Raw genomic sequence first — 27,345 nt, forward strand, 5'->3', positions numbered from 1 at the left:
TGGTGCCATATTCTTTCCATTTTTTAATAATGGATTTAACGGTGCTCCGTGGGATGTTTGGAGAGCTCCTTGGTCTTCATGGTGCCGCTTGCTTGGTGGTGCCCCTTGTTTAGTGGTGTTGCAGACTCTGGGGCCTTTCAGAACAGGTCTATATATACTGAGCACATGGGACAGATCATGTGACACTTAGATTGAACACAGGTGGACCTCATTTAACTAATGATGTGACTTCTGAAGGTAATTGGTTGCACCAGATCTTATTTAGGGGCTTCATAGCAAAGGGGGTGAATACATATGCACACACCACTTTACCGTTATTTATTTTGTATAATTCTTTGAAACAAGTTATTTTTTTCATTTCACTTCACCAATTTGGACTATTTTGTGTATGTCCATTACATGAAATCCAAATAAAAATCAATTTCAATTACAGGTTATAATGCAACAAAATAGGAAAAAACGCCAAAAAGGAATACTTTTGCAAGGCACTGTAGGTCATTCACAGTGATTTAAAAGACTAATAAGTGTAGCCTACAACTGCAATAGATAAATGTAAACTCAGCCAGAAATTCACATTTTATTTCTAAAAAGGCCAACATTTAAATCATATTTCAATCTATTTTGCCTAAATGTAGCCTACATAAATAATTATCCTACATGCAAAAGTGTAGCCTAGTTTGAATGGCTGTGCAGCATTTACCGTGATATGGCCAGAAGTCAGGGCATTCATACTTCTTGCGCTTCTGAGCAGTGCAGAGCTGTTGTCAAGGAAGTGAGTTTGTGTTTATACGGGACCTCCAGCCCTCACCTACAATCAACCAATCATGTCAAAGCAGAGCTATGCAAAGCCCTGCACATTGTTAAAAAAATCCATTTTAATTCCAGGTTGTAAGGCAATGCGGTATGGAGCTCAATTTGGCCTCTGAGTGCCTCCGGAGGTTCCGCAATTGCATCACACCATCCATATGGCGCCTCTGACCACATTTTCGATTCAAGCATAAAATGTCTCTAAAGGGCGCAGATGTCTGCATTGGCCATGCAGCATTTACGGTGATACGACGACTGCAGAAGACAGGTTATTCATACTTGCACTTCACAGAGCAGTGCAGTTGCATCACACCCTCCATATCGAGCATCTGACCACATTTTCGGATCAAGCATAAATTGACTTTTAGGCTATGTGTATTGTCAGCCTGGTCTCATATACTAGACGTAACATAGTAATACAAATCAGTGACTCTCAAATTAGTATGATATGTTATGTTTGTTATGATTACATATGACAGATGGTTACTTAAGGCAAAAACGAAGTCAGGGTGGATGGGTGGGAGTATAACGCGAACGTCTAGCAACCTAAAGGTTGCGAGTTTGAATCTCATCAAGAACAACTTTAGCATTTTAGCTAATTAGAAACTTTTCAACTACTTACTACCCTTTAGATACTTTGCAACTACTTAGCATGTTAGCTAACCCTCCCCTAAACCTAACCTTAACCCTTTTAGCTAACCCTTCCCCTAACCCTAACCTTAACTCTTTTAGCTAACCCTTCCCCTAACCTTAACCCTTTAACCTAACTGCTAATCTTAACCCTAATCCTAACCCCAACCCCTAGCCTAGCTAACGTTAGCCAGCTAGCTAATGTTAGCCATCTAGCCACCTAGCTAGAATTCATAACACATCATACGTTTTGCAAATTCCTAACATATTGTATGAATTGTAATTCGTAACATATCATACGAAATGGGTGATGGACATCCACAAATTAATACATACTATACGGAACATAACATACCATACTAAATGGAGTTTTCGTATTTAAGTACATAATAATACAAATGCTCTGATACCACCACACATCACCCACCTTGCAATCTAAGTGGAGACAGTCAGCATTCACAATCCTAGTGTTGTTTGTTGCATTTGTAGATTTACCCTCTCTAAATTTCTAAGGGACATTTTCACCTCTGTTACATGAAACCGCTCTCATGTGTGGTGCACTTTTTAGAATGGTGTGTTCCCGCTAATTGCATTTAGGAACATTCGCGCATAGCCTACTGCCACGTGAGCAATGCTGTGCTTATAATGTGAATAAATAATAGTTTATCAACATTTTAAGCTACAAGTTCTGATCTGTTGCATCAGCCTCATTGCTTTTGAACATTTGTTGATGTACAGTATACCTTGTTGTATGAATGTTGCACAGGAGGTTGATGGCACCTTAATTGGGGAGGATGGACTTGTGGTAATGGCTGGAGCGGAATAGGTGGAATGGTATCAAACACATCAAACACATGGTTTCCAGCCATTATTATGAGCCGTCCTCTCCTCAGCAGCCTCTACTGGAATGTTGGATCTATGGTCCTAGAACAGTCCCAGAGACTGTTTGAACCGTCCCAGACATAGCCTATTTGATCTTCCCCGGGAAGACAGGACGACCTAGAAAGAAAGCACATCTTTCGATCCTCTCTCCCGAAACTGTTGAATGATTAGGCCTATTTCTCAGTTTCTCTAACCTTTCTGTGTTGGCTATAGTAAACTCAGCTGCCTGCTGCAGCGCTCACTCAACACCAATGACTGTGCTCAACACAAAAAATATTCATGTAGACTACACTGTCCCGCGAATGTCTCGCAAAATCATCCTGCTGTCCCGCATTTGGGTATTTTAAATGTGGTCACCCTAAGGCCAGCTGAAGAGTGAACTGATGCTTTGCAAGGAGACATCTCTTTTACATAAAATCTTCAGTGAGAGTAATAAAACAACATTTTCTTCTTCTTCTTCAGTGGGGTTTATCGGCGGTTGGCATCCAACGTTATGGTGCATTACCGCCACCTACTGTACTGGAGTGTGGGCCAGAGACAGGGAGAAACTAAATCCTACCTGCCAGCCCCGTTGTTCTTAAAAAAGATAACAAAATATTTGAGACTGTATCTAATGACGTTCTACTCAATATACTATTTAAGCTAATTTCCTGTATCCCCTTCTCCCTCATACTAGATCTCATCCTCTCTCTTTCCCTCTGATACTGCCCACACTGTAGCAATACATTTACATTTTAGTCATTTAGCAGACGCTCTTATCCAGAGCGACTTACAGTTAGTGAATACATATTTTTTTATACTGGCCCCCTGTGGGAATCAAACCCACAACCCTGGCGTTGCAAACGCCATGCTCTATCAACTGAGCTACATCCCTGCCGGCCATTCCCTCCCCTACCCTGGACGACACTGGGCCAATTGTGCGCCGCCCATGAGTCTCCCGGTCGCGGCCGGCTGCGACAGAGCCTGGATTCGAACCAGGATCTAGTGGCACAGTTAGCACTGCGATGCAGTGCCTTAGACCACTGCGCCACTCAGGAGTACACAATACATGCTCCACAGTCTCTGTTTCCTGACAATAATCACACTTTCCTGTTGGATGCTTTCCTATCACATTTAATGTCTTATTCAACTGGCTGTGTCCCACCCTTAATCTTGTAAAAATAGCCTCCTCTCTTCTGTCTCTTCCTGCCGTCCTCCCCTCCCCGACTTTCCTCTGTACTTGAAATAAATGCCTTCCCTTATTATCTCTATTCCACTGCTCCTGCTATCTCTGCACCATCACTGAATATATCAGTCTTTTTTACTCTTCCTTGCTCATTGAAACATCAACATCAACATCAACATCCCCACTACTAAGTGTTTGTTTAGCCTGTTCATCTACTGCCTCGTTCCCCTCCACCCCCACACACATGGGCTGGGACCCAAGTAAATCTTATCTATATACCCATCTGTTTAATCCTGCCATGGGTCCTGCCATGGGTTTGTAGCATCTCATAAAGCAGGTATTGTCTGCTACGTGAGCTAAAGGACTGGAGACTCATTAACACTGCACATGAATTAGAGCAATTAACTACTCTGTCTTGTTTGACTTCCTCCACTCACTGCAAGGCCAACAGTATGGCCATCAGCTCCACCTTATATACAGCCAGATGATCTGTAATACGTTTCCTGACTTCCACCCCATATTCCTGCACTACAAATGCTGACCCAGTATGTCCTGTCCTTGGCTCTTTTGAACCATTCCTGACACACAGTATCCAGACGTCTCTTAAACAAATCAGATGGATCAACACCCTCCCTATCTTTCTGTAGTCTCTCCAACACTTCTAGATCAACTACTGGAGGCGGGAGTAGCCATGGTGGATTTACAGGAATGAGATTTTATTTTGTGATGGGTTGTTTTTTTATACAATGAATTTAGCAATTAGATTTGAAAGTCCTCGTCTTCCTGTCTGACGAATAAACTCAATCTCCCAAGCTTCCTTGCGCTCCTGTCCTGACGTAGCAGGAAGTAAACTTGGCATGTTGATAGCGGAGGTTGTTTTGAAGTGAAACTGGTGAGTTTTATGACATTTATATTTATCTGTCTCATTTTATATTTCACGTCAATACAATATGCACAGCAACGTCTGGATTTTTATCTAATGTAGTGCATGTGTAGTGCATATTTATCTGTGTCGTTTTATGTTTCACGTGAGTACAGTAGGCTATGCACACTGCACAGCAAGGTCTGCGCTTCGTCACATTAATGTTTTCCAGGAAATATGTTTTTCCCTGACCACTGTCAGCCTCTAAACAAGATCAGGATGAACACATTCTCCAGAATAGCAATATTGTGTAGTGTAGACAAGAGTACAAAGTTTATACTTTAATCGTGTTGATGTAACTCTGTATACATGCGTGTAAAATTGGTTGTAAGAACCGTTATCGCTCTCTCTCTCCACCCCATTTCTCCACACTCCTTCCCTCTCTTTCTCCCTCACTCTCTCTCCCTCCAGGGCAGTCTATATATGATGTGATGGGTGTCCATGGTCTGACCAGCTATGTGGAGGGTAACAGGGGCTTGTTCCAGGACATCAGGTTCAGAGACAGCAGACTTGTGATAGATGGCTGTAGTCTGTTCTTCAGGCTCTATCTAAACCATGGACTGGATCAGGTACACGGAGGGGACTACGATGCCTTCGGCACCCTGCTGTCTACCTTCATCTCTGCACTGGAGGCCTGCAACATACAGCCATATGTGGTGCTGGATGGAGGTGTGTGTGTGTTTGTGCAACAGGATCTGTGGCTCACGGATCGGCCTTGTCAGTAGCCTCCGAAGCCCCATAAATAAAATCCACTAGGAGGAAAATCATGATCAACTCTAGTGACCCTCAATGATGGTGTGTGTGTGTGTGTGTGTGCGCGTCTGTGTGCGTGTGCGCGTGCGTGTGTGTGTCAGGGTTTCTGTTAGCCGGCTTTTGGCCGCTCCCAAAAAATTCAAGGCGATAAATTAAACTGTTGCAAGCCAAAATGACCGGGAGAAATTTTTTTCCCATTGCAAAATAATGCTTTTTATTAATTGATGTAAATACCAGTCGATGTAAATACATTTGAGGGTCATGCTTATCGGTCTATAGGTTAATTTGCATAATTTTGTGGAATTAAATTGGCCTTTGCGTATTTTGGTTAGTCATCTGGTATCTTATTTATCCAACACAACTATCACAAGTGCACAGCATTCAGAGCCTATTTTGAGCGGGATTTCTCCTGCTGCTTCTCAGCTGGTGACTGCTGGAGTAAAATATGTGCTTTTATAAGCCCATTCATGGGCTCCCGAGTGGCGCAGCGGTCTAGTGCACTGCATCTCAGTGCTTGAGGCGTCACTACAGACCCCCTGGTTCGATTCCAGGCAGTATCACAACCGGCCGTGATTGGGAGTCCCATAGGGCGGCGCACAATTGGCCCAGCGTCGTCCGGGTTTTGCGGGTGTTATTAACTGAATTGCCTAGTTAAATAAAGGTTAAATAAAAAATAAAAAATAAAATTCATTGCACAACAACTCTAAATGCAATCGCGTGTTATAAACAGTTTTGGTTCACAATTAAAAATAGCGACTTTCTCAACTGGTAATTGAAGCACGCCTCCCATTCACTATTTAAGTGCAGGCAACAGGCTATCAGCGCGTCACCACTTTACAATGTCAGCTGGAGGCAGTATTCATTTTGAAAACATACTTAATTGTTTGAAACCTGAATGTTTTATTTGATATAATGAGGCATGTCTTACCTTGCTTCAAAGAAGCCTATAGGCAAAATCTGACCATGGAAACGTGGAGGCAATTATTTTATAAAGGCTTCATAGGCGGCGCGTGAGTTTGAAGTTTGGGGAAGCTTACAATTTATCCTACTATTTCTACGGTTCTGTGTGCCAGTTATGATTTTCATATGCACATTTTCGTGGAACCGTTTCATTTCAATAATACAGTTTTCGTTTCTCAAAATCATTGGTTAATCATAAAAATTGGAATAAAAATGATACAATTCTAAAAGTAAAGTCAACTAATGCGAGATCACCAACCTCTGCCGTATGGACACATTGATACACCGTGATCGTGATCCATTGGCGGCTAAAGAAATGAACGCATGGAACTCATAGCCTATAGGCCAATGCAGCAGTAGGCCTATAACTGCCATTGCTCATTCACACCGAGGATTGGTGATTATCGAGGGGGATATTGTTGGAAAGATTTTTCAAATAGCTTACTGTGAGGAACTAAAGTTTTAATATATTATAATTCGCAATGGATGTAAAAAAACAACAACACTTTCTTACATTGCCGCGCAGCAGGCCAGGTACTTCTATGCATGCTCAGGCGCCCGAGCTCCCCCAACATTATCAGGACAGAGAAACCAGACACATGCTCACATCGAGCACTCCAAACAAGACAATGAATAAATTGACAAATCTCGTAAATGATGGTTATGAAATAAACCCAAACTTGTTTCTCGCAAGTGTAGCAGGCTGTGAACTCTGCAAACATTTCCACTCCGAGCATGAGAACGGTAAAAACTGTAATTAATACATGCATTAACAGAAATGTATGTAACCAAATGACGGGGATTAACTACTGGTGACATATGTAATGAAGAATTGATTAAAAAATATATATAATCAAAGGGCAAACAATTCACACAATGAAACAATGAATGCGCAAGAATTGGCGGGAGACAGCTGAGCCATTCTGGAGAGAGACTCGCCTATACAGTATCTTCGCCACACATCCCTCCCCTTCTTCATGTCACAACATAAATTATACTCAAGACACATTATCTTCACACATATTTTAGATGCTTTTCACTGACAGCCGCAACTCAATAATCAACTAGGCCTATTGCTGTCGCGCTGCCCAACTTGCGGACTTCCCAAATAGGCATAGACCTACGACCTTTTGATTTGAAACAATCCACAGAATCCTTGATTCCTCTGTGGCTAAGTGATGCTTTCTGGTGAAGTATTTTGAATGATTTTATTTATTTATTGGTTTTCATATGAACTTCCTTTCGGCACAATCCAAGTCATATTAGCTACCTATTCTAGTTGTTGCATCTTTAAATTCTCCCTCTTTATAAGTTTTTATCTCTGTCACATATGGAACCGCTATCAGGTATGCTGTTTAGAGTGGTGTTTCCCAGGTGTGCTGTTTAGAATGGTGTTTTCCCGTGAATTGCATTTTGGCAAATGTTTGAAAATGACGTTTTATTGTCTGCTTCATTACATGAGTTGCATGTTCTGTTAAGATGCATTACCATAATCTAAATGTGATTTCTGTCATTCTGAGCACCGTGGGTGGACACCGAGTCCGATACATTTCTCAAATGGCCGGAAAATTTCAATCTTCCCGGTCACATTGTCCGGTGCCACATTTTCCTAACGGAAACCCTGGTGTGTGTGTGTGTGTCAGGCATGGACCCCAGTGATAAGAAGCTGTCCACCCTGAGGCAGCGGCTGCAGAGTAAGATCCGAGAGGCTGAGTCTCTGTCCCGTGGCCGACACGGCTCCGTCCTCCCCCTCCTCACAAGACACGTCTTCATCCAGGTACACACACACACAGACGGACTCAGAGACATACAGGCGCACTCATACAGGCGCACTCATACACACCACTCTTCTCCTTTTTCACATCACATTCTTTTTTTTCTGTCCCTCCCTCAGGTCCTCTCCCAGCGAGGTGTCCCGTTGGTCCAGTGCCCCGCCGAGGCAGACTGGGAGATTGCCTGCCTGGCCAATCAGTGGGATTGTCCAGTTCTGACCAATGACAGCGACTTTTACATCTTTGACTTGCCAGGTGGGTGGAGCCAGACCAGGAAGTGATGTCTCCTTCCAGTTTTTATCTTACCCCCTCCTCTCTCTCATCCCTTTCTCCCGCCTCTACTTCCAGGTGGGTATATTCCGTTCCGGTTCTTCCAATGGGCCAGTGTTGGCGGTTCCCCTCCAAATCACTACATCCCAGCCAGGCGCTACACGGTCAGTGGGCTGTGCCGGCACTTTAGGGGAATGAACCGGGAACTTCTGCCGCTGTGTGCTGTCCTGGCAGGGAATGACTACACCACAGAACAAACCTACAAACACATACACACACTCCTCTCTCAGCTAACCACGGGAGGGAAGAGGGGAGGCAGGGGGGGAGGGAGCCCATCCCATATAGAGGGCCTCCTTCTCTGGCTCTCCTACTTCCCTGGACCTGAGGAGGCTCTGGAGGAGGTGGGGAGACTGACAGGAGGAGTAGAAAGAGGAGGAGGAGAGCGAGGGAGAGGAGGAATGGGGAGAGGAAGAGCAGGGAGAGGAGGAGAGAAGTCCGGCCTGTGTTCTGTGCTCTGGTCAGGCATGCAAGAGTACCATCTGACCCCTCAGAGCCGTCTCTCTACCTGGTTCTCTGGAGGCTCATCCAGGTCGCCAGAGGGGCTGTGGGCTGCTACTCCCTGCCCGCTGCCAGAGTGGCTGTGCTGGGCCGCAGGGAGCGGGGCGATGGCCCCCCTGGTGTTGGACGTCCTGGAGCTCAGGAGGGTGCTGCTCATCCCTCAGGTGGAGAACAGCCGACTACCCAGCAGCCACTGCAGCGCCACGGCCATACGACAGGCCCTCTACGGGATCCTACTGGCCAATCAGGAGCAGGGGGAGAGGAGAGAGGGAGAGAGGGGGTGGGGAGAGGGTAACAGGGTCCAGGGACAAGGTGGACAGGAGACCCAAGTAGAGGGACAGGGTGAGAGGGGGAGGGGAGAAAGGCAGAGGGGGAGGAGGGGAAGGGGCAGAGGTCAGGGTCAGGGGGGTGCAGAGCCTTCCTCAGGCAGCGGTCAGGGTGAGAACAACGCCCCTAGCGGTGTGGAGGGTGACAGCGCTGTGAGTGTGTGTGTGGAGGAGTACGACAGACACGATCTGAACCTGAGGAAGAGCCAGGTGGAGCCACGCACCCCCAGAACCAGGCTACACCTTGAGACACTCTGCCAGGTAACCATAACAACACTCTCTGGCAGTTAATCATAGCAACACACTGGCAGGTAACAATATCAACACACTGCTTGGTAACCATAACAACACACTCAGTCACCCTCTACTTTTTTTCCAAGATTGTTACTTTTTTGTCCATAGTGTCATCGTCCTATTGATTTGACTAATCCCCCACCCCTCCCTCCCTCTCTCTCTCCATCTCTCTTTATAGGCTCCTGTGTCAGTGCGGCTGGAGGTGCTGTATGATGTTCTGGGGGTGAAGGAGTCCTCTCTGTCTCCCCTACCTCCTCACCTCAGGCTGGCCCTTGGAGTGACTGGGTTCTGGAGGAGAGAGGCCAGACCTTTTCCCTCTCTACCCCAGGTACAGGCTCTGCTGCTGGGCATGGTCCATGGAGAGATGGCCCGGAACACCCAACCTGGACAGAACCAGAACACAGGTAGGGGCAGTGTACACACATGCAAATACGCATAAGTGTGCACAAACACACAAACACATATACTTGAGTTAGATCCACAAAAAAACATCACATTGCAAAGGACCCCAATATTTGGTTGTACAGTCTTGTCTTTCGTACACACACATACACACTAAACCAGTTCTCTCTCTAACTCAGCCGCAGAACGGAACTTGTGGATGAAGCTTCGCCTGCGGCCAGGAGACAGGCGGGGTTTCGATGTGGGCGTGGCTCATTCCCTCAGCCAATGGCAGGCCTGCCTGTGGAGCGTGCTCAGTTTGAACCAGCTACTGTGTCTGCCCCTGCCTGAACCAGACACAGCATGGTAGGTAACGCACGCACGCACACACAACACACACATACTGCCCCTACCGCTGTTTGAACCATACTGTCCCTCTGTCCCCCAGGTTATTCAGTGGTAGTCTGGTCCATGGTTTGGTTGGACGTCTGAGAGGGGGTTGTTCTCCTGAGTCTGTCCTGGCTGCAGCTCCTCTCTCTGGGCATATATACCGCTCCCTACTGGCTGCTCTGGAGAACTGCACCCTAAATACACTACCCTCATCATCAGGGAGGAGGAAGAGGGGGAATGGAAGGAGGGGGAGAGGGAGAGGGAGAGGAGGAGGAGAAGGAGGAGCCCCTTCCTCCCAGGAGATAAACAACAGGTTTGCTCTACTGATGACTGAGGAGGATGAAGAGTGAGAGCGATAGGGGTGAGGAGACTACCTTCTTTCTAGTCAACATGGTGCTCATAAATAAACTTTATTCTTCTTTTCACAGCTTTAGAGAGAGGAGTGGGATGAACAGAAAGAGATGGCCTGTGGTATAGGCGCACTATTTTATAAAGCATTCAATCCATATGATTTAAACCCACTCAGGGAATGCTGCGTTCCAATGACTATTCTAAACTATGAACTTTACTATCTCTGATAAAACTCTGCCTGTTCCTTTTAATTAGGACATATAAAGTATGTATATGTATGGCCTTAATGAGGCCTTTACGGCAGTTAATGCCATCTAAACAAGCAGCTTATGTCAGCATATGAGTCTACATAATACATTGCGCCTATGAACTGTTGATTACTTATGTTTTTAATAAAATGTGTAAACTCAATGAAGATGTGTATATTGTTCTTATCATTAGTTTCAATGTCCCCATAGCAACCCCACCAGCCCATAGTAAGAGTTACTTACTATTAGTAACCAAAAAAAACATGTTCAGTTCCAGCTTTGTTTATTTTCAATTTCATGTAACATGGTCATCACATACAGTGGGAGAAAAAAAGTATTTAGTCAGCCACCAATTGTGCAAGTTCTCCCACTTAAAAAGATGAGAGGCCTGTAATTTTCATCATAGGTACACGTCAACTATGACAGACAAATTGATATATTTTTTTCCAGAAAATCACATTGTAGGATTTTTAATGAATTTATTTGCAAATTATGGTGGAAAATAAGTATTTGGTCACCTACAAACAAGCAAGATTTCTGGCTCTCACAGACCTGTAACTTCTTCTTTAAGAGGCTCCTCTGTCCTCCACTCGTTACCTGTATTAATGGCACCTGTTTGAACTTGTTATCAGTATAAAAGACACCTGTCCACAACCTCAAACAGTCACACTCCAAACTCCACTATGGCCAAGACCAAAGAGCTGTCAAAGGACACCAGAAACAAAATTGTAGACCTGCACGAGGCTGGGAAGACTGAATCTGCAATAGGTAAGCAGCTTGGTTTGAAGAAATCAACTGTGGGAGCAATTATTAGGAAATGGAAGACATACAAGACCACTGATAATCTCCCTCGATCTGGGGCTCCACGCAAGATCTCACCCCGTGGGGTCAAAATGATCACAAGAACGGTGAGCAAAAATCCCAGAACCACACGGGGGGACCTAGTGAATGACCTGCAGAGAGCTGGGACCAAAGTAACAAAGCCTACCATCAGTAACACACTACGCCGCCAGGGACTCAAATCCTGCAGTGCCAGACGTGTCCCCCTGCTTAAGCCAGGCCCGTCTGAAGTTTGCTAGAGTGCATTTGGATGATCCAGAAGAGGATTGGGAGAATGTCATATGGTCAGATGAAACCAAAATATAACTTTTTGGTAAAAACTCAACTCGTCGTGTTTGGAAGACAAAGAATGCTGAGTTGCATCCAAAGAACACCATACCTACTGTGAAGCATGGGGGTGGAAACATCATGCTTTGGGGCTGTTTTTCTGCAAAGGGACCAGGACGACTTTTTGAGTGAAAACCTCCTTCCATCAGCAAGGACATTGAAGATGAAACTTGTCTGGGTCTTTCAGCATGACAATGATCCCAAACACACCGCCCGCGCAACGAAGGAGTGGCTTCGTAAGAAGCATTTCAAGGTCCTGGAGTCCAGATCTCAACCCCATAGAAAATCTTTGGAGGGAGTTGAAATTCCGTGTTGCCCAGCGACAGCCCCAAAACATCACTGCTCTAGAGGAGATCTGCATGGAGGAATGGGCCAAAATACCAGCAACAGTGTGTGAAAACCTGGTGAAGACTTACAGACAACGTTTGACCTGTGTCATTGCCAACAAAGGGTATATAACTAAGTATTGAGAAACTTTTGTTATTGACCAAATACTTATTTTCCACCATAATTTGCAAATAAATTCATTAAAAATCATACAATGTGATTTTCTGGATTTTTCTTTCTCATTTTGTCTGTCATAGTTGATGTGTACCTATGATGAAAATTACAGGCCTCTCTCATCTTTTTAAGTGGGAGAACTTGCACAATTGGTGGCTGACTAAATACCTTTTTTCCCCACTGTACATACAGTAGTAAAAATCCTAACGACATCAGCTGTTCCTTCTATAACCTCTGACATTACATCATTTCATTACAGTACAATATAAAACACAGTACAATCAAATCCACACAATAGCATAAAATACATAGTACAGAATAATATTTTCAAATGCTTGAGCTGTACTTGATTTCATTTACACGGTAAAATGCAACCAATGGAATAGTTCCAAAAGTGCTATCTAAATCAAGCACACCTCAAATACTTTCAAGCACTTAAAAGTATTTGACAGTGTTTGACCCAGGTCTGATAAAAACATGTTATTTGAGACTAACTGTATCAGCTGAGAGCTCTTAGATCAGTCGTTCGTCTGTAGCTTTAACAATGAGCTTCTGTCTGAAGACAATCATCACTGTGTGACTTTCATGTTAGTATTTTCCCAGTTCTATGTTCTGCTAGTTAGCACCTCGCCTCAAAGAGTGTGTTCTCTATGATTTCTTCAATATGAAGCTTCAACATGATTCCACTACAGCAGTTTCATAACACACTGACCAGCTCTCATCCTCCAAATAAAAGCACAACAGATGAAAAAGTTTAAAGATCCTGGCTTATGCTGTGGACGAAGACGATGATGATGACGATGGGGGTAGTGTGTGAGTGTGTGTTGACTCAGTCTCCTCTTCCTTGGCTCCACAGGTGTCTACCACACAGATCAGACAGCTGGTGACGGGGAACGCTCTCACCTTACTGCACGTCACCCACCTACACACACACACACACACACACACACACACACACAAAGGAGTAAGATAAAAATAAGAGAACACACACAGGAAATGTTATACAAATGTGTGTGTGTGTACCTGTCAGTGTCAGTGTGGTACTCCAGGATGTGTCCTAGTCGTCCGACCCCCTGGAAACCTGCCAGTACGTAAATCACTCCACTGACTGCAGCACACCTCACGTTCATCCCACGCCACGGCATCGCCGCGGCAATGTGCCACCTATTCCTGCCGATGTCATAGAACTCCACCGAGTCCAGCCCACCTACACACGCACACATATAAATATACCCCAAACATACCCCACAGAGTGTGTGTGTGTGTGTGCGCCGTACCCAGTCCGTTCATTCCTCCCACAGCGTAGATTCTGTTGTTGACAAACACCAGACCGTGGTTCTTCCTAGCTTCCCTCATCCCACTCAGCTCCCGCCATCTAAAACACACACACAGAAGATACACACATTTATTAACTAGTTATTAACTTATATGTTACTAGAGGAGTATGGTGTGTATGTTTGCATACGTATATGTGAGCGAGTATGTGTGTGTATACGTGTGTTTACACTCACTCCTCCTTAACGGGGTCATAAACCTCACAGTTGCTGAGGACCCTCCCAGAGACATTGTTGCCTAGCGACCCTCCGCAGACGTAGATGAGCCCATTGGCCTCCACGCTGCCGTGGCTACAGCGAGACATCAACATACTGGCCTTGGTCTGCCACGACTCACACCGCGTGTCATAGCACTCAAACAGGTTCAATGCTGAGCTGCCTAGAGGGAGAGACGCACAGAGACACACACACACAGAAAGTAGCACAAACACTTCAATACAATGTTACGCTACAATGCTGATATAGATAAGCCATCAGCCCAATACTTTCCTGTCCTCCGGTGAGTGTGTGTGAGAGTGAAACTCACCTACTTCCGACCCTCCAGAGGTGTAGATCTTGCCCTGAGAGGCGCAAGCAGCCAGACTGTCCCGTGGTGTAGGGGGGCCTAGTTTACAAACGAGAAAATGTAAGAACTAACACACACACACTATGGCTGGGTGATATGGGCAAAATATCCTTTCAAAATATCTTTCTCATTTTAGACCACATGGCAGTATTTGACGGTATTTAAAGTTTCAGAATATGAAAAGTTCTTAATATGTTTTATGAATAGTGAATGACCCTAGAATGACAAATTAATTCTAAGTGGTTTTAATGGTCTTTCTTCATTCTGATGGTTTTATAGTCAACCAAACTAGGACAAAACTGGCAGTGAAGTAGTCCAATTTGTAGAACTTTTAATTTATTTAGCACTGTATCAAAATACCTTTATAGATGGTATTATAAACATCCATACTGGGGTATACTGGTTTTCACCATATCACCCAGCCCTAACACACACACACACACATCTTTTTCTGTGTTGCAACACAAGTCGCACTACTCCAATTTCCGTCACTAATACAACAAACACACACTTTCCAGTACCTAGTTTGGAGTACCAGCTGTCCTTCAGTACGTTGTAACAGTCCATCCTCTTGATGGGGAACAGCTGAGATCCTCCCAGGATGTAAACAACATTATCCCAGAACACAGCTGTGGCATCGCGACGCTTCTCAAACGGACAACGAATATCTGACCAGCTGTAGTCCTGGACACACACCCCGTACTTGACATTTTTATTTTATTTCACCTTTATTTAACCAGGTAAGCCAGTTGAGAACAAGTTCTCATTTATAACTGCGACCTGGCCAAGATAAAGCAAAGCAGTGCGATAAAAACGACAACACAGAGTTACATATGGAATAAACAAAACATACAGTCAATAACACAATAGAAAATCTATATACAGTGTGTGCAAATGTAAGTTATGGAGGTAAGGCAATAAATAGGCCATAGTGCAAAATAATTACAATTTAGTATTAAACACTGGAGTGCTAGATGTGCAGAAGATGTGCAAATAGAGATACTGGGGTGCAAATGAGCAAAATAAATAACAATATGGGGATGAGGTAGTTGGGTGGGCTAATTACAGATGGGCTGTGTACAGATGCAGTGATCGGTAAGCTGCTCTGACAACTGATGCTTAAAGTTAGAGAGGGAGATAAGAGTCTCCAGCTTCAGAGATTTTTGCAGTTCGTTCCAGTCATTTGCAGCAGAGAACTGGAAGGAATGGCGGCCAAAGGAGGTGTTGGCTTTGGGGATGACCAGTGAGATATACCTGCTGGAGCGCATACTACGGGTGGGTGTTGCTATGATGACCAATGAGCTAAGATAAGGCGGGGATTTGCCTAGCAGTGATTTATAGATGACCTGGAGCCAGTGGGTTTGGCGACTAATATGTAGTGAGGGCCAGCCAACGAGAGCGTACAGGTCACAATGGTGGGTAGTATATGGGGCTTTGGTGACAAAACGGATGGCACTGTGATAGACGACATCCAATTTGCTGAGTAGAGTGTTGGAGGCTATTTTGTAAATGACATCGCCGAAGTCAAGGATCGGTAGGATAGTCAGTTTTACAAGGGCATGTTTGGCAGCATGAGTGAAGGAGGCTTTGTTGCGAAATAGGAAGCCGATTCTAGATTTAACTTTGGATTGGAGATGCTTAATGTGAGTCTGGAAGGAGAGTTTACGGTCTAACCAGACACCTAGGTATTTGTAGTTGTCCACATATTCTAAGTCAGACCCGTCGAGAGTAGTGATTCTAGTCGGACAGGCGGGTGCAAGCAGCGTTCGATTGAAGAGCATGCATTTAGTTTTACTAGCGTTTAAGAGCAGTTGGAGGCTACGGAAGGAGTGTTGTATGGCATTGAAGCTCGTTTGGAGGTTTGTTAACACAGTGTCCAATGAATGGCCAGATGTATACAAAATGGTGTCGTCTGCGTAGAGGTGGATCTGAGAGTCACCAGCAGCAAAAGCGACATCATTGATATACACAGAGAATAGAGTCGCCCTGAGAATTGAACCCTGTGGCACCCCCATAGAGACTGCCAGAGGTCCAGACAACAGGCCCTCCGATTTGACACATTGAACTCTGAGAAGTAGTTGGTGAACCAGGCGAGGCAGTCATTTGAGAAACCAAGGCTGATTCAGCCATTTTGTTAACATCCCCACATATTTGAATGAGCAGATGGACTACAGACTGGCCCTGTCTAAGTGACGTAATGTTCTTTGAGTTGAAGCACATGTAGGTGTGTGTACCTTAGGGTTGAAATATCTGCAGGACTGGGGTTGCGAGCCTCCAAACAGAGCAATCCTGTAGTCGTGTTTCTTACGTCGCGGGCGACTGTTCTCTCCCAACTCCTCACGATCCTCTGGGCACAACAGGTGGTACCGCATCCCACCTAGATACACAAAAACAGGTTACACACACCCCCATCAATAATGGGGCCAACGTGTCACATTGGGATCAACATTTCTAAATGTTTTGAAACAAAAATAAAACATATTTTTATACAGTTCCACATGTGTACTTAGAGGAATAAAAGTGAATATATGCAAATTAGCCCATAACTCCACCTATACAACAACATCGGCCTAGGACTATACATCCTTTAAGCAGGGTTCATACAGACATTGGCAAGTCAAATTCAAGGACTTTTGGGGACTTTTTCAAGCACTTTATTTTGGTGGTATTTTATTAGGATCCCCATTAGCTGTTGCAAAAGCAGCAGCTACTCTTCCTGGGGTCCACACAAAACATGAAACATTACATAATACAGAACATTAATAGACAAGAACAGCTCAAGGAGAGAACTACATAAAACATTTTTAAAGGCATGCGTAGCCTAGATATCAATACATACACAAACTATCTAGGTCAAATAGGGGAGGCGTTGTGCCATGAGGTGTTGCTTTATCTGTTATTTGAAACCAGGTTTGCTGTTTATTTGAGCAATATGAGATGGAACGGAGTTCCATGCAATAATGGCTCTATATAATACTGTACGCTTTCTTGAATTTGTTCTGGATTTGGGGACTGTGAAAAGACCCATGGTGGGGTAAGTGTGTGTGTCAGAGCTGTGTGTAAGTTGACTATGCAAACAATTTGGGATTTTCAGATGAAATCTCTCTTAACCAAGAGAGACTGGCATGCATAGTATTTATATCAGCCCTCTGATTACAATGAAGAGCAAGACGTGCCGCTCTGTTTTGGGCCAGCTGCAGCTTAACTAGGTCTTTCCTTGCAGCACTGGACCACACGACTGGACAATAATCAAGATAAGACAAAACTAGAGCCTGCAGGACTTGCTTTTTGGAGTGTTGTGTCAAAAAAGCAGAGCATCTCTTTATTACGGACAGACCTCTCCCCATCTTTACAACCATTGAATCTATATGTTTTGACCATGACAGTTTACAACCTAAGGTAACGCCAAGTAATTTAGTCTCCTCAACTTGTTCAACAGCCACACCATTCATTACCAGATTCAGCTGAGGTCTAAAACTTAGGGAAGGATTGTACCAAATACAATGCACTTCGTTTTAGAGATGTTCAGGACCAGTTTATTACTAGCCACCCATTCCAAAACAGACTGCAATTCTTTGTTAAGGGTTTCAGTGACTTCATTAGCTGTGGCTGCTGATGCGTATATGGTTGAATCATCAGCATACATGGACACACATGCTTTGTTTAATGCCAGTGGTAAAAATAGAAAAAAGAGTAGAAGGCCTAGAAAGCTGCCCTGTGGTACACCACACTTTACATGTTTGACAGAGAAGCTTCCATTAAAGAAAACCCTTTGAGTTCTATTAGATAAGATAGCTCTGAATCCACGATATGGCAGAGGTTGAAAAGCCATAACACATACGTTTTTTCAACAACAGGTTATGGTCAATAATATCAAAGGCTGCACTGAAATCTAACAGTACAGCTCCCACAATCTTCTTATCATCAATTTATTTAAACCAATCATCAGGTAATTTGTGTCAGTGCAGTACATGTTGAGTGCCCTTCTCTATAAGCATGCTGAAAGTCTTATTAATTTGTTTACAGAAAAAGAACATTGTATTTGGTCAAACACAATTTTATCCAACAGTTTGCTAAGAGCTGGCAGCAAGCTTATAGGTCTGCTGTTAGAACCAGTAAAGGCCACTTTACCACTCTTGGGTAGCAGAATTACTTTGGCTTCCCTCCAGGCCTGAGGACAAATACTTTCCTCTAGGCTCAGATCGATAACAATTTTTCCACCTCTCCCACACTAACTTTACAAAATTCTAACTTGAAATGCTTTTCTTTCATTATTTGTTTCTTTATGCAGGAATACGATGTCTCACTGTTCGTTGTTGCCATTTCCTGCCTAAGTTTGCCCACTTTGCCAATGAAGTAATCATAAAAATAATTGGCAACATCAAATGGTTGTGATGAATAAGCCATCTGATTCGATGAAAGATGGAGTTGAATTTGTCTTTCTGCCCATAATTTCATTTAAAGTAATTCAACGTTTGTTTTCCATCATATAATATAATAATAATAATAATAATAATATAATAAATATAATATGCCATTTAGCAGACGCTTTTATCCAAAGCGACTTACAGTCATGCGTGCATACATTTTTTTTTTTTTTTTTGTGTATGGGTGGTCCCGGGGATCGAACCCACTACCTTGGCGTTACAAGCGCCGTGCTCTACCAGCTGAGCTACAGAGGACCACCATATATATCATTCTTTATATCATTGATCTTGGCTTCATAATACAGTTTCTTCTTCCTTTTGTTCAGTTTAGTCACATAATTTCTCAAATTTGCAGTAAGTCAGCCAGTCAGATGTGCAGCCAGACTTATTAGCCACTCCTTTTGCCCCATCTCATTCGACCATACAGTTTTTAAATTCCTCATCATACATGGAGCCTTAACATGGAGCCGAACAGTCAGTTTCCTAACAGGTACATGTTTATCAATAATTGGAAGAAGCAATTTCATAAATTCATCAAGTGCAGCGTCTGGATGCTCCTTATTAAATCACATCAGACCAACAAATATTTTTAACATCCACATAAGAGTCATAGCAAAATCTTTTGTATTATCTCATACACTATTTTAGGCCCAGCTTTTGGAACTTTGCCTTTCCTGGATATAGCCAATATATTGTTATCACTGCATCCAATGGGTACGGATACAGCTTTAGAACAAAGTTCTACAGTATTAGTAAAAGTGTGATCGATACGTGGATGATCTTGTTCCTGTAGTGTTTGTAAACACCCTGGTAGGTTGATTAATAACCTGAACCAGATTACAGGCACTGGTTACAGTGAGAAGCTTCCTCTTGAGTGGACAGCTTGATGAAAACCAGTCAATATTCAGGTCCCTAAGAAAGTAGACCTTTCTGTTTACATCACATACACCATCAAGCATTTCACACATATTATTTAAATACTGAATGTTAGCACTTGGTGGCCTATTGCAACACCACAAAAGAAAAGGCTTTAGATGTGCCAAGTGAACCTGCAACCACAACACTTCAATAACACTTGACTTAAAATCTTCTGTAAGCATTACAGGGATATGGCTCTGAATATATACAGCAACACCTGCGCCATAAGCATTTCTGTCTCTTCTATAGATGTTATATCCTTGTATTGCTACTGCTGTATCATCAAATGAATTATCTAAGTGAGTCTCAGAAATTGCTAATATATTAATGTTATCTGATGTTAGCAAGTTATTGATTTCATGAACCTTATTTCCAAGGCTACATATATTAATATGGGCTATTTTCGGCCCTTTCCTGGGTAGCTTATTAGAGATAGACATCATATGGAAAAGAGCAAACAAAGCAAGATAAAAAATATATAAATTCTGCAGTCCATTAATCAATTGGTGTGTGTGTGTGTGTGCTATGGGGTTGAAGCTACGAACCCATAGGCTTGGCTCTCTCATCCCTTCCAGGCTTCTGAGAGGGAGGGTGGACAATGAGCCTGTCATAGCGGATGTAAGCAATGTCCCCACGCGCTCTGGCAGCTTTCATGGCTGGGATAAGTTCTTTCCTCTTCTGGCACACATCTTCAGGATAGTCCTCGTTGAGGAAGATATACATTCCTCTCAAGTGCTTGGCTCTTTACAGAACAGCTACCTTGTCCTTGAACCTCAGGAACTTGACCACTATCGACCTGGGCCTGTCACCTGGGCCGGTGGTGGGTTTTCCAGTTCTGTGGGCGCGCTCCACCTCAATCTTCCTGTGATCCATCTTCAATTTCTCAGAGATCATTTTCCTCACTTTGTCCTCAGACTCCGTCCAGGTCTCATGTGGAGATTCTGCAATTCCGTCCACAACCATGTTATTCCGTCTTGATTTTTTTCATGGATTCACACACAGAACTGATGTCCTCTCTCAATGACTTACAGATTGCTGTCATCTTGCCGTTCTACTGTTTCAACTCATTGAGCTGACCCTGGGAGAACTGTAAGCTGTTCTTCAGGTCCTGGACCTCTCTGGTCAGGTCGTCCATTCTTTATTAGTTGAATCCACCAGTATTTGGACAAAACACTTGAAGCTATTTTCTTGTTGTTGTAACAACTGCATGTAGAACTATTTTTGTTAGTTTAAAAGATCCTTCACCTGTGATAGAGAGAGACCACTGTCCTCAACGGTACTCCCGCCGGCTTTGGTCTTTGTCATAGTAGCTAGCAATGTAGGTTACGCTGTTACTGCTCGCAGTTCCAGACAGGGCAGGTCACAGGGAAGATTGAAAACAACAAACAGCAGGAATCTAGACAGCCACAAACCCGGGACAATCCGCGGTCCCAGCCACAATGGCTAACCGCGTCGCAGGCTGCGTTCAAGCTGTCAAGAAACCCCACTAGCTTGATAGGCAGCTAGCTAGCAGCTAGGCTAGCTGCTACGCCAAATAGCTCATTAGACCCGGCCTTGGTCGGGAGGATCACTGGACAGAGAGTAGCAGTCCCAGCAACTGATGTCAACTGCGTCGCGGGATCCAAACTAAAAAGTTAGCTAGCAACTAAGAAACTTTCCAATACACTTTTAAAACAACAAACGTACGGCCTCCTGAGTGGCGCAGCGGTCTAAGGCACTGCATCGCAGTGCTTTAGGCATCACTACAGCCATGGGTTCGATCCCAGGCTGTGTCACAGATCCATGAGGCGTCGCACAATTGGCCCAGCGTCGTCCGGGTTAGGGGAGGGTTTGGCCGGCCGGGATTTCCTTGTCCCATCACGCTCTAGCGACTCCTTGTGGCGGGCCAAACGCCTGCAAGCTGACTTCGGTTGCCAGCTGGACGGTGTTTCCTCCAACACATTGGTGCGGCTGGCTTCCGGGTTAAGCGAGCAGTGTGTCAAGAAGCAGTGCGGCTTGGCAGGGTCGTGTTTCGGAGGACGCATGGCTCTCGACTTTCGCCTCTCCTGAGTCCTTAGGGGAGTTGCAGCGATGGGACAAGACTAACTACCAATTGGATATTGTGAAAGAAAAGGGGGGGGGGGGGGGGGGTATATATTCAAAAGTTTGGGGTCACTTAGATATGTCCTTATTTTCCATGAAAACATACATGAAATGAGTTTGAATAGGAAATGTAGAAAAATGCATAGGAAATGTTGTCATTGACAAGGTTAGAAATAATGATTTTTAATTGAAATAATAATTGTGTCCTTCAAACTTTGCTTTCGTCAAAGAATCCTCCATTTGCAGAAATTACAGCCTTGCAGACCTTTGGCGTTGTCAATTTGTTGAGGTAATATGAAGAGATTTCATCCTGAAGCACCTCCCACAAGTTGGATTGGCTTGATGGGCACTTCTTACGTACCATACAGTCAAGCTGCTCCCACAACAGCTCAATAGGGTTGAGATCCGGTGACTGTGCTGGCCACTCCATTATAGACAGAATACAAGCTGACTGCTTCTTCCCTAAATAGTTCTTGCAGTTTGGGTCATTGTCCTGTTGTAGGAGGAAATTGGCTCCAATCAAGTGCCGTCCACAGGGTATGGCATGGCGTTGCAAAATGGAGTGATAGCTTTCCTTCTTCAAGATCCCTTTTACCCTGTACAAATCTCCCACTTTACCACCATCAAAGCACCCCCAGACCATCACATTGCCTCCACCATGCTTGACAGATGGCATCAAGCGCTCCTCCAGCATCTTTTCATTTGGTCTGCGTCTCACAAATGTTCTTCTGTGATCCGAACACCTCAAACTTTGATTTGTCTGTCCAGTGTCTGTGTTCTTTTGCCCATCTTAATCTTTTATTTTTATTGGCCAGTCTGAGATATGGCATTTTCTTTGCAACTCTGCCTAGAAGGTCAGCATCCCGGAGTCGCCTCTTCACTGTTGACGTTGAGACTGGTGTTTTGCGGGTCCTATTTAATGAAGCTGTCAGTTGAGGACCTGTAAGGCGTCTGTTTCTCAAACTAGACACTAATGTATTTGTCCTCTTGCTCAGTTGTGCACCGGGGCTTCCCACTCCTCTTTCTATTCTGGTTAGAGACAGTTTGCGCTGTTCTGTGAAAGGAGTAGTACAGAGCGTTGTACGTGATCTTCCATTTCTTGGCAATTTCTTGCATGGAATAGCCTTCATTTATCAGAACAAGAATAGACTGACGAGTTTCAGAAGAAAGTTCTTTGTTTCTGGCCATTTTGAGCCAGTAATCGAACCCACAATTGCTGAAGGTCAGTTTTATTGCTTCTTTAAAATCAGCACAACAGTTTTCAGCTGTTCTAACATAATTGCAAAAGGGTTTTCTAATGATCAATTAGCCTTTTAAAATCATAAATTTGGATTAGCAAACATAACGTACCATTGGAACACAGGACTGATGGTGGCTGATAATGGGCCTCTGTACGCCTATGTAGATATTCCATAACAAATCAGCCGTTTCCAGCTACAATAGCCATTTACAACATTAACAATGTCTACACTGTATTTATTTTAAATGGACAAAAAAAATGATTTTCTTTCAAAAAACAAGGACATTTCTATGTGACCCCAAACTTTTGAACGGTAGTGTATGTGTATATATATATATTGATTTTTTAAACCTTTATTTATCTAGGCAAGTCAGTTAAGAACAAATTCTTATTTACAATGACGGCCTACACCGCCAATTGTGCGCCGCCCTATGGGACTCCCAATCACGGGCCGGTTGTGATACAGCCTGGAATCGAACCAGGGGGTCTGTAGTGACGCCTCAAGCACTGAGATGCAGTGCCTTAGACCACTGCGCCACTCGGGAGCCCAATATATATATATATATATAAAAAATACAATTTAAAAAAACCGAGCTCTCCCTCGTTCAACAGGAAGTGGATCCTTATTTGTAATTTTCAAGGACCTCAATGTTATACAATTGTATAATTTATATAACTGTCCATACAGTATAGGGCCTTATATAGAACACCCCTCCCCCCCAAAAAGCACTTTAAGAATAATGATTTTTTTAGGCCTTGATATTCAAATTATTATTACATTCTAAAATCTGAGAGAATAATTTGGACATTGCCTGACTAAATAGATTGGATGCATGCATGCCGATTTTTCTGTAGCCTATGTGGCTGACGCAGGCACACATAATAAAGCCATGAATAGCAGTAGCTTAATCTCACCATCACTGTTTTTATAACGAGAAAGTGACCAAAAACCAGGTTCTTTTTTTAATGGAAGGATTTGTATGGAAAGCCAAGTTGAAGCCAACATGAGATGTTGTCATCATCATAATAACTTCACATAACTGCGCAGCATCCTTCAATTGAAGCGGCAGGAAACAAACTAAAGTGGTCACATCTCTGACAAAAACGGATCAAAAATTAAATAAGTATTATGCATAACTATTGAAGAACCACGTTAATGACAGTATCGATTTAGGTTTTAAGTATCAAGGTAAGGTCACTCTTTCGGTTAGAAGCATTTTAATTTTCAATAGCATTTATTATTTTGGACTTTTGTGTGTGCCAATAAAAACTGTTTTCACCCTGTAACATAGGGAGACACAAAATGTTATGTAGTTACACTGCATTTCTGTGATCTCTATACAAATAACTGACGGCTAGATCCAGGATTCTTCAAGTTCAATGTCTAATTTAACTGATTAATGCTTAATATATGATATAACGACAATTTACACTGCCATAAACGCAAGGCCAGAAAAGTAATGTTTTATGTCACACGATTTTTGACAAATCCTTCAAGGCACCAACCATGATAAATTCACCAACCGTGAATTGTATTGAATATACCCATGATCCCCCCTATATCTTCATGTAATGACATGAACATGTTTTGCAGATTATTATCAACAGCTGTAATAAGTTGCCCAGTGTAGGAAATCCTCACTGGTACCCCAGTTTATAGAAAGACCCATATACAGGTGTGTGATTACTCACTGATGACCATCTTGAGACACTCTGGGTTGTCCTGTATGAGGGGTTCAGCCTGGACGGTCTTAGAGAGGAAGGCTTTAGACACCAGAGGGAAGCGGACACAGCCCAACACCTCCACCATGTGACTCTGTCTGTTACACACATCATACTTCAGCCACCGCACCGCAGACTCATAGATCTACACACACACACAGAAAGGGAGATAGTGAAACGGGGGGGGGGAGAACATGTCATACTTGAGCCAGTGATGTACACACACATTAATGACAACATGGTAAAGTATCTGGTGTGTGTGTGTGGTTTCACGCGCACGTGTGTGTATGTGTGTGTTACCTGGTCCTCGGCCCGGACAGTGAGTGTGTCTTGGTGCAGTAGCTGGGTGAGCTGGGTGACGTTCAGTTGGAGGAATTCATCCAGTTTATAGACCTCAGTGAAGTGCTGATGTATGAAGTCATCAGCTGACAGCTTCAACTCTGGACAGTCCAAACACTCCGCTAGAGCAGAGATACCTAGAGAAAGGCCAGAGGTTAAGGAGTGTGTGTTTGTGTGGAGGCGAATTTGAGAGACACTATTATAGATGTATAGAATTTAGACAGGTCTTACCCAGACAGTTGGTTGCGTCGACTTGCTCTTTTAGGAAGTCAACACACATCTTCTTCACAGGTTCTATCTGGTACTGGTTGGCTGCATCCAGCAAAGACTGGACATTACTGCTGTTCACTGAGATACTGAAACACACACAGTATGGGGTGTGTTTTGTGTCTAAAGTGTCCCATATGGATGGACATTTGTGTGTGTGTGTGTGCGGCTTACCGAGCGGTGTAGACAAACTCCACCAGCAGTTCTATGATCTCAGGCTCAGCACTCCTCAACTCCACCTCGTGACTGGTAGACTCCATCATGCTGGCTTGAGGGAGAGAGAGAGATGGAGAGAGAGAGATAGAGAGAAGTGTCACATTGGTGTAATACGTGTTATTAGAGGTAAGGGAGAAAGAGATAGAGTTACAACAAAGTTGAGTGTGTGTGTGTGTGTGTGGTGTACTCACTAGTAAACATGAGGCTGAAGAAGTGGCTGGCTGCAGCTAAGACCACTCTGTGAGCAGGAATATGTTTCCCCTGAACCACCAAGATCACATCACATAGAGTACCCTGCAGAAAACCCACACTGTTAGACACACACTCTCACGCTCGCTCGCTCACACACACACACACACACACACCTGTTTCCTTAGGTTGTTCATGACGCCCATGATACTGGACAGGAATCTGGACTCCTCTTTAGAAGCCAACTTCTTTTCAATCTTCTTCTTAGAACCCGAACTTGAGGGTTTGTCTCCTGTTGCAGCTGCAGAAGCCATGCTGGTGCTGGCCATAGCTGCTGGCTACTAAATTAGGTGTAGCGTTAGTTAACTTAGGGGTTGTCAATAGCCTAATAAGACAGGAAATTCAAATAAGCACCAATAATAATATGTATGTATAAACTGGCTAGCTTGCAATAGTAACGTTTGCTAGAACTCCCACTGCTGCTGCCAAAGTCCACTGCACAGCACAACCTGTTTGTTTTGGAGATAGTAATTACGCTAACTTAGCTAGCTAACTATATAGAATGCGTGCAGTTCAGCAGCTAGCTACATACATAGGCATGTCCAGCTCGTATATACACTAATCTTGATGTTGACTCGCTGCGAGTAAACCACTGGGCTATATTATTGGTTTAGTTTGCTGACAGAAGAAGTTAAGAAAAGTGGGTTCTGGTTTTATGTGTTAGCTAGGACTGCCAGAGTATCTTTGGCACTGCTCACTTTCTCACTTCTTCCGGGTTCTGGTTCTGCTTCTTCTTCTTCTTCTTCTTCTTCAATGAGGTTTAATGGCAGTTGGCATCCAATATGTTCCATTACCGCCACCTACTAGACTGGAGTTCAACTTCCTTATATTTTGCTCTTCTTCCGGGTTACTGTTGTGGTAGAATCTTCTTCTTCTTCTTCTGTGGATTTTAAATGGCGGTTGGCAACCAACTTTAAGGTGCATTACCGCCACCAACTGGACTGGAGTGTGGACCAGAGACAGTGAAGGTCTAAATCCTACCCAATAATCTCGTCTCCCTAAGGAAACGAAATACACAATTAAATACTACATCCCCTGAAGATTCCCCCAGCAGTTCACTTAATCCTGGCTCTTCAACCCCATTACTCCTCAAATCTAATAACAATCACTCCCTTTCTCTCACATATTTCTGGTACTGAAATAGAACATGTTCCACTGTCTCCATCTCCTCCTGACAATGATCACACCTCCCAGTCGGATGTTTCCCCACCAATTTCAATGTGCTATTTAGCCTTGTGTGTCCCAGTCTTAGCCTTGTGACTACACTTTCCTCCCTTCTCTCTCGGTCTGAGGACCTCCCTGCCCCCACCTTTTCCTGGATTTTATACAGGAACGACAAATACACTGAAACAGTGACTGAGTTTATCAGGAAGTGTATAGGTGATGTTGTACCCACTGTGACTATTAAAACCTACCCTAACCAGAAACCGTGGATAGACGGCAGCATTCGCGCAAATCTAAAAGCGCGAACCACCGCATTCAACCATGGCAAGGTGACTGGGGATATGGCAGAATACAAACAGTGTAACTACTCACTCCGAAAGGCAATTAAACCTTCAAAACATCAGTATAGAGACAAAGTGGAGTCGCAATTCAACGGCTCAGACAC

At 43.7% G+C, this 27,345-nt stretch overlaps 2 protein-coding genes across 4 annotated transcripts; one reads left to right on the forward strand and one right to left on the reverse strand.

The window, feature by feature from the left end:
• The first annotated feature begins 4,324 nt into the window (after positions 1-4,324).
• aste1b (asteroid homolog 1b) lies at positions 4,325-10,545 on the forward strand. The gene is made up of 8 exons (XM_084157312.1): positions 4,325-4,376; positions 4,818-5,075; positions 7,763-7,896; positions 8,014-8,146; positions 8,240-9,306; positions 9,518-9,743; positions 9,921-10,086; positions 10,169-10,545. The coding sequence occupies exons 2-8, from the start codon at positions 4,838-4,840 to the stop codon at positions 10,458-10,460; spliced, it is 2,256 nt and encodes a 751-aa protein (XP_084013438.1). The 5' UTR covers positions 4,325-4,376; positions 4,818-4,837; the 3' UTR covers positions 10,461-10,545.
• A 430-nt stretch (positions 10,546-10,975) lies between these two features.
• Positions 10,976-26,448, reverse strand: klhl7 (kelch-like family member 7). 3 transcript variants are annotated; one of them, XM_084154594.1, is made up of 14 exons: positions 26,435-26,448; positions 25,853-26,017; positions 25,679-25,781; positions 25,446-25,539; positions 25,236-25,360; positions 24,966-25,141; positions 24,636-24,810; positions 16,511-16,653; positions 14,798-14,960; positions 14,238-14,315; positions 13,889-14,090; positions 13,655-13,752; positions 13,401-13,584; positions 10,976-13,299 (listed from the first exon to the last, which is right to left on the reverse strand). In XM_084154594.1, exons 2-14 carry the CDS (start codon positions 26,003-26,005, stop codon positions 13,146-13,148), a joined length of 1,848 nt encoding a protein of 615 aa, XP_084010720.1. In that variant the 5' UTR covers positions 26,006-26,017; positions 26,435-26,448; the 3' UTR covers positions 10,976-13,145. The 3 variants fall into 3 exon arrangements, with proteins under 3 accessions (XP_084010720.1, XP_084010719.1, XP_084010721.1); XM_084154593.1 differs by having other exon boundaries at positions 25,853-26,440; XM_084154595.1 differs by lacking the exons at positions 25,853-26,017; positions 26,435-26,448 and having other exon boundaries at positions 25,446-25,535; positions 25,679-25,736.
• Between the last annotated feature and the right edge of the window lie 897 nt (positions 26,449-27,345).

This window comes from Coregonus lavaretus (genome assembly GCF_964263955.1).
Source record: "Coregonus lavaretus genome assembly, chromosome: 3".
Classification (NCBI taxonomy): Eukaryota; Metazoa; Chordata; class Actinopteri; order Salmoniformes; family Salmonidae; genus Coregonus; species Coregonus lavaretus.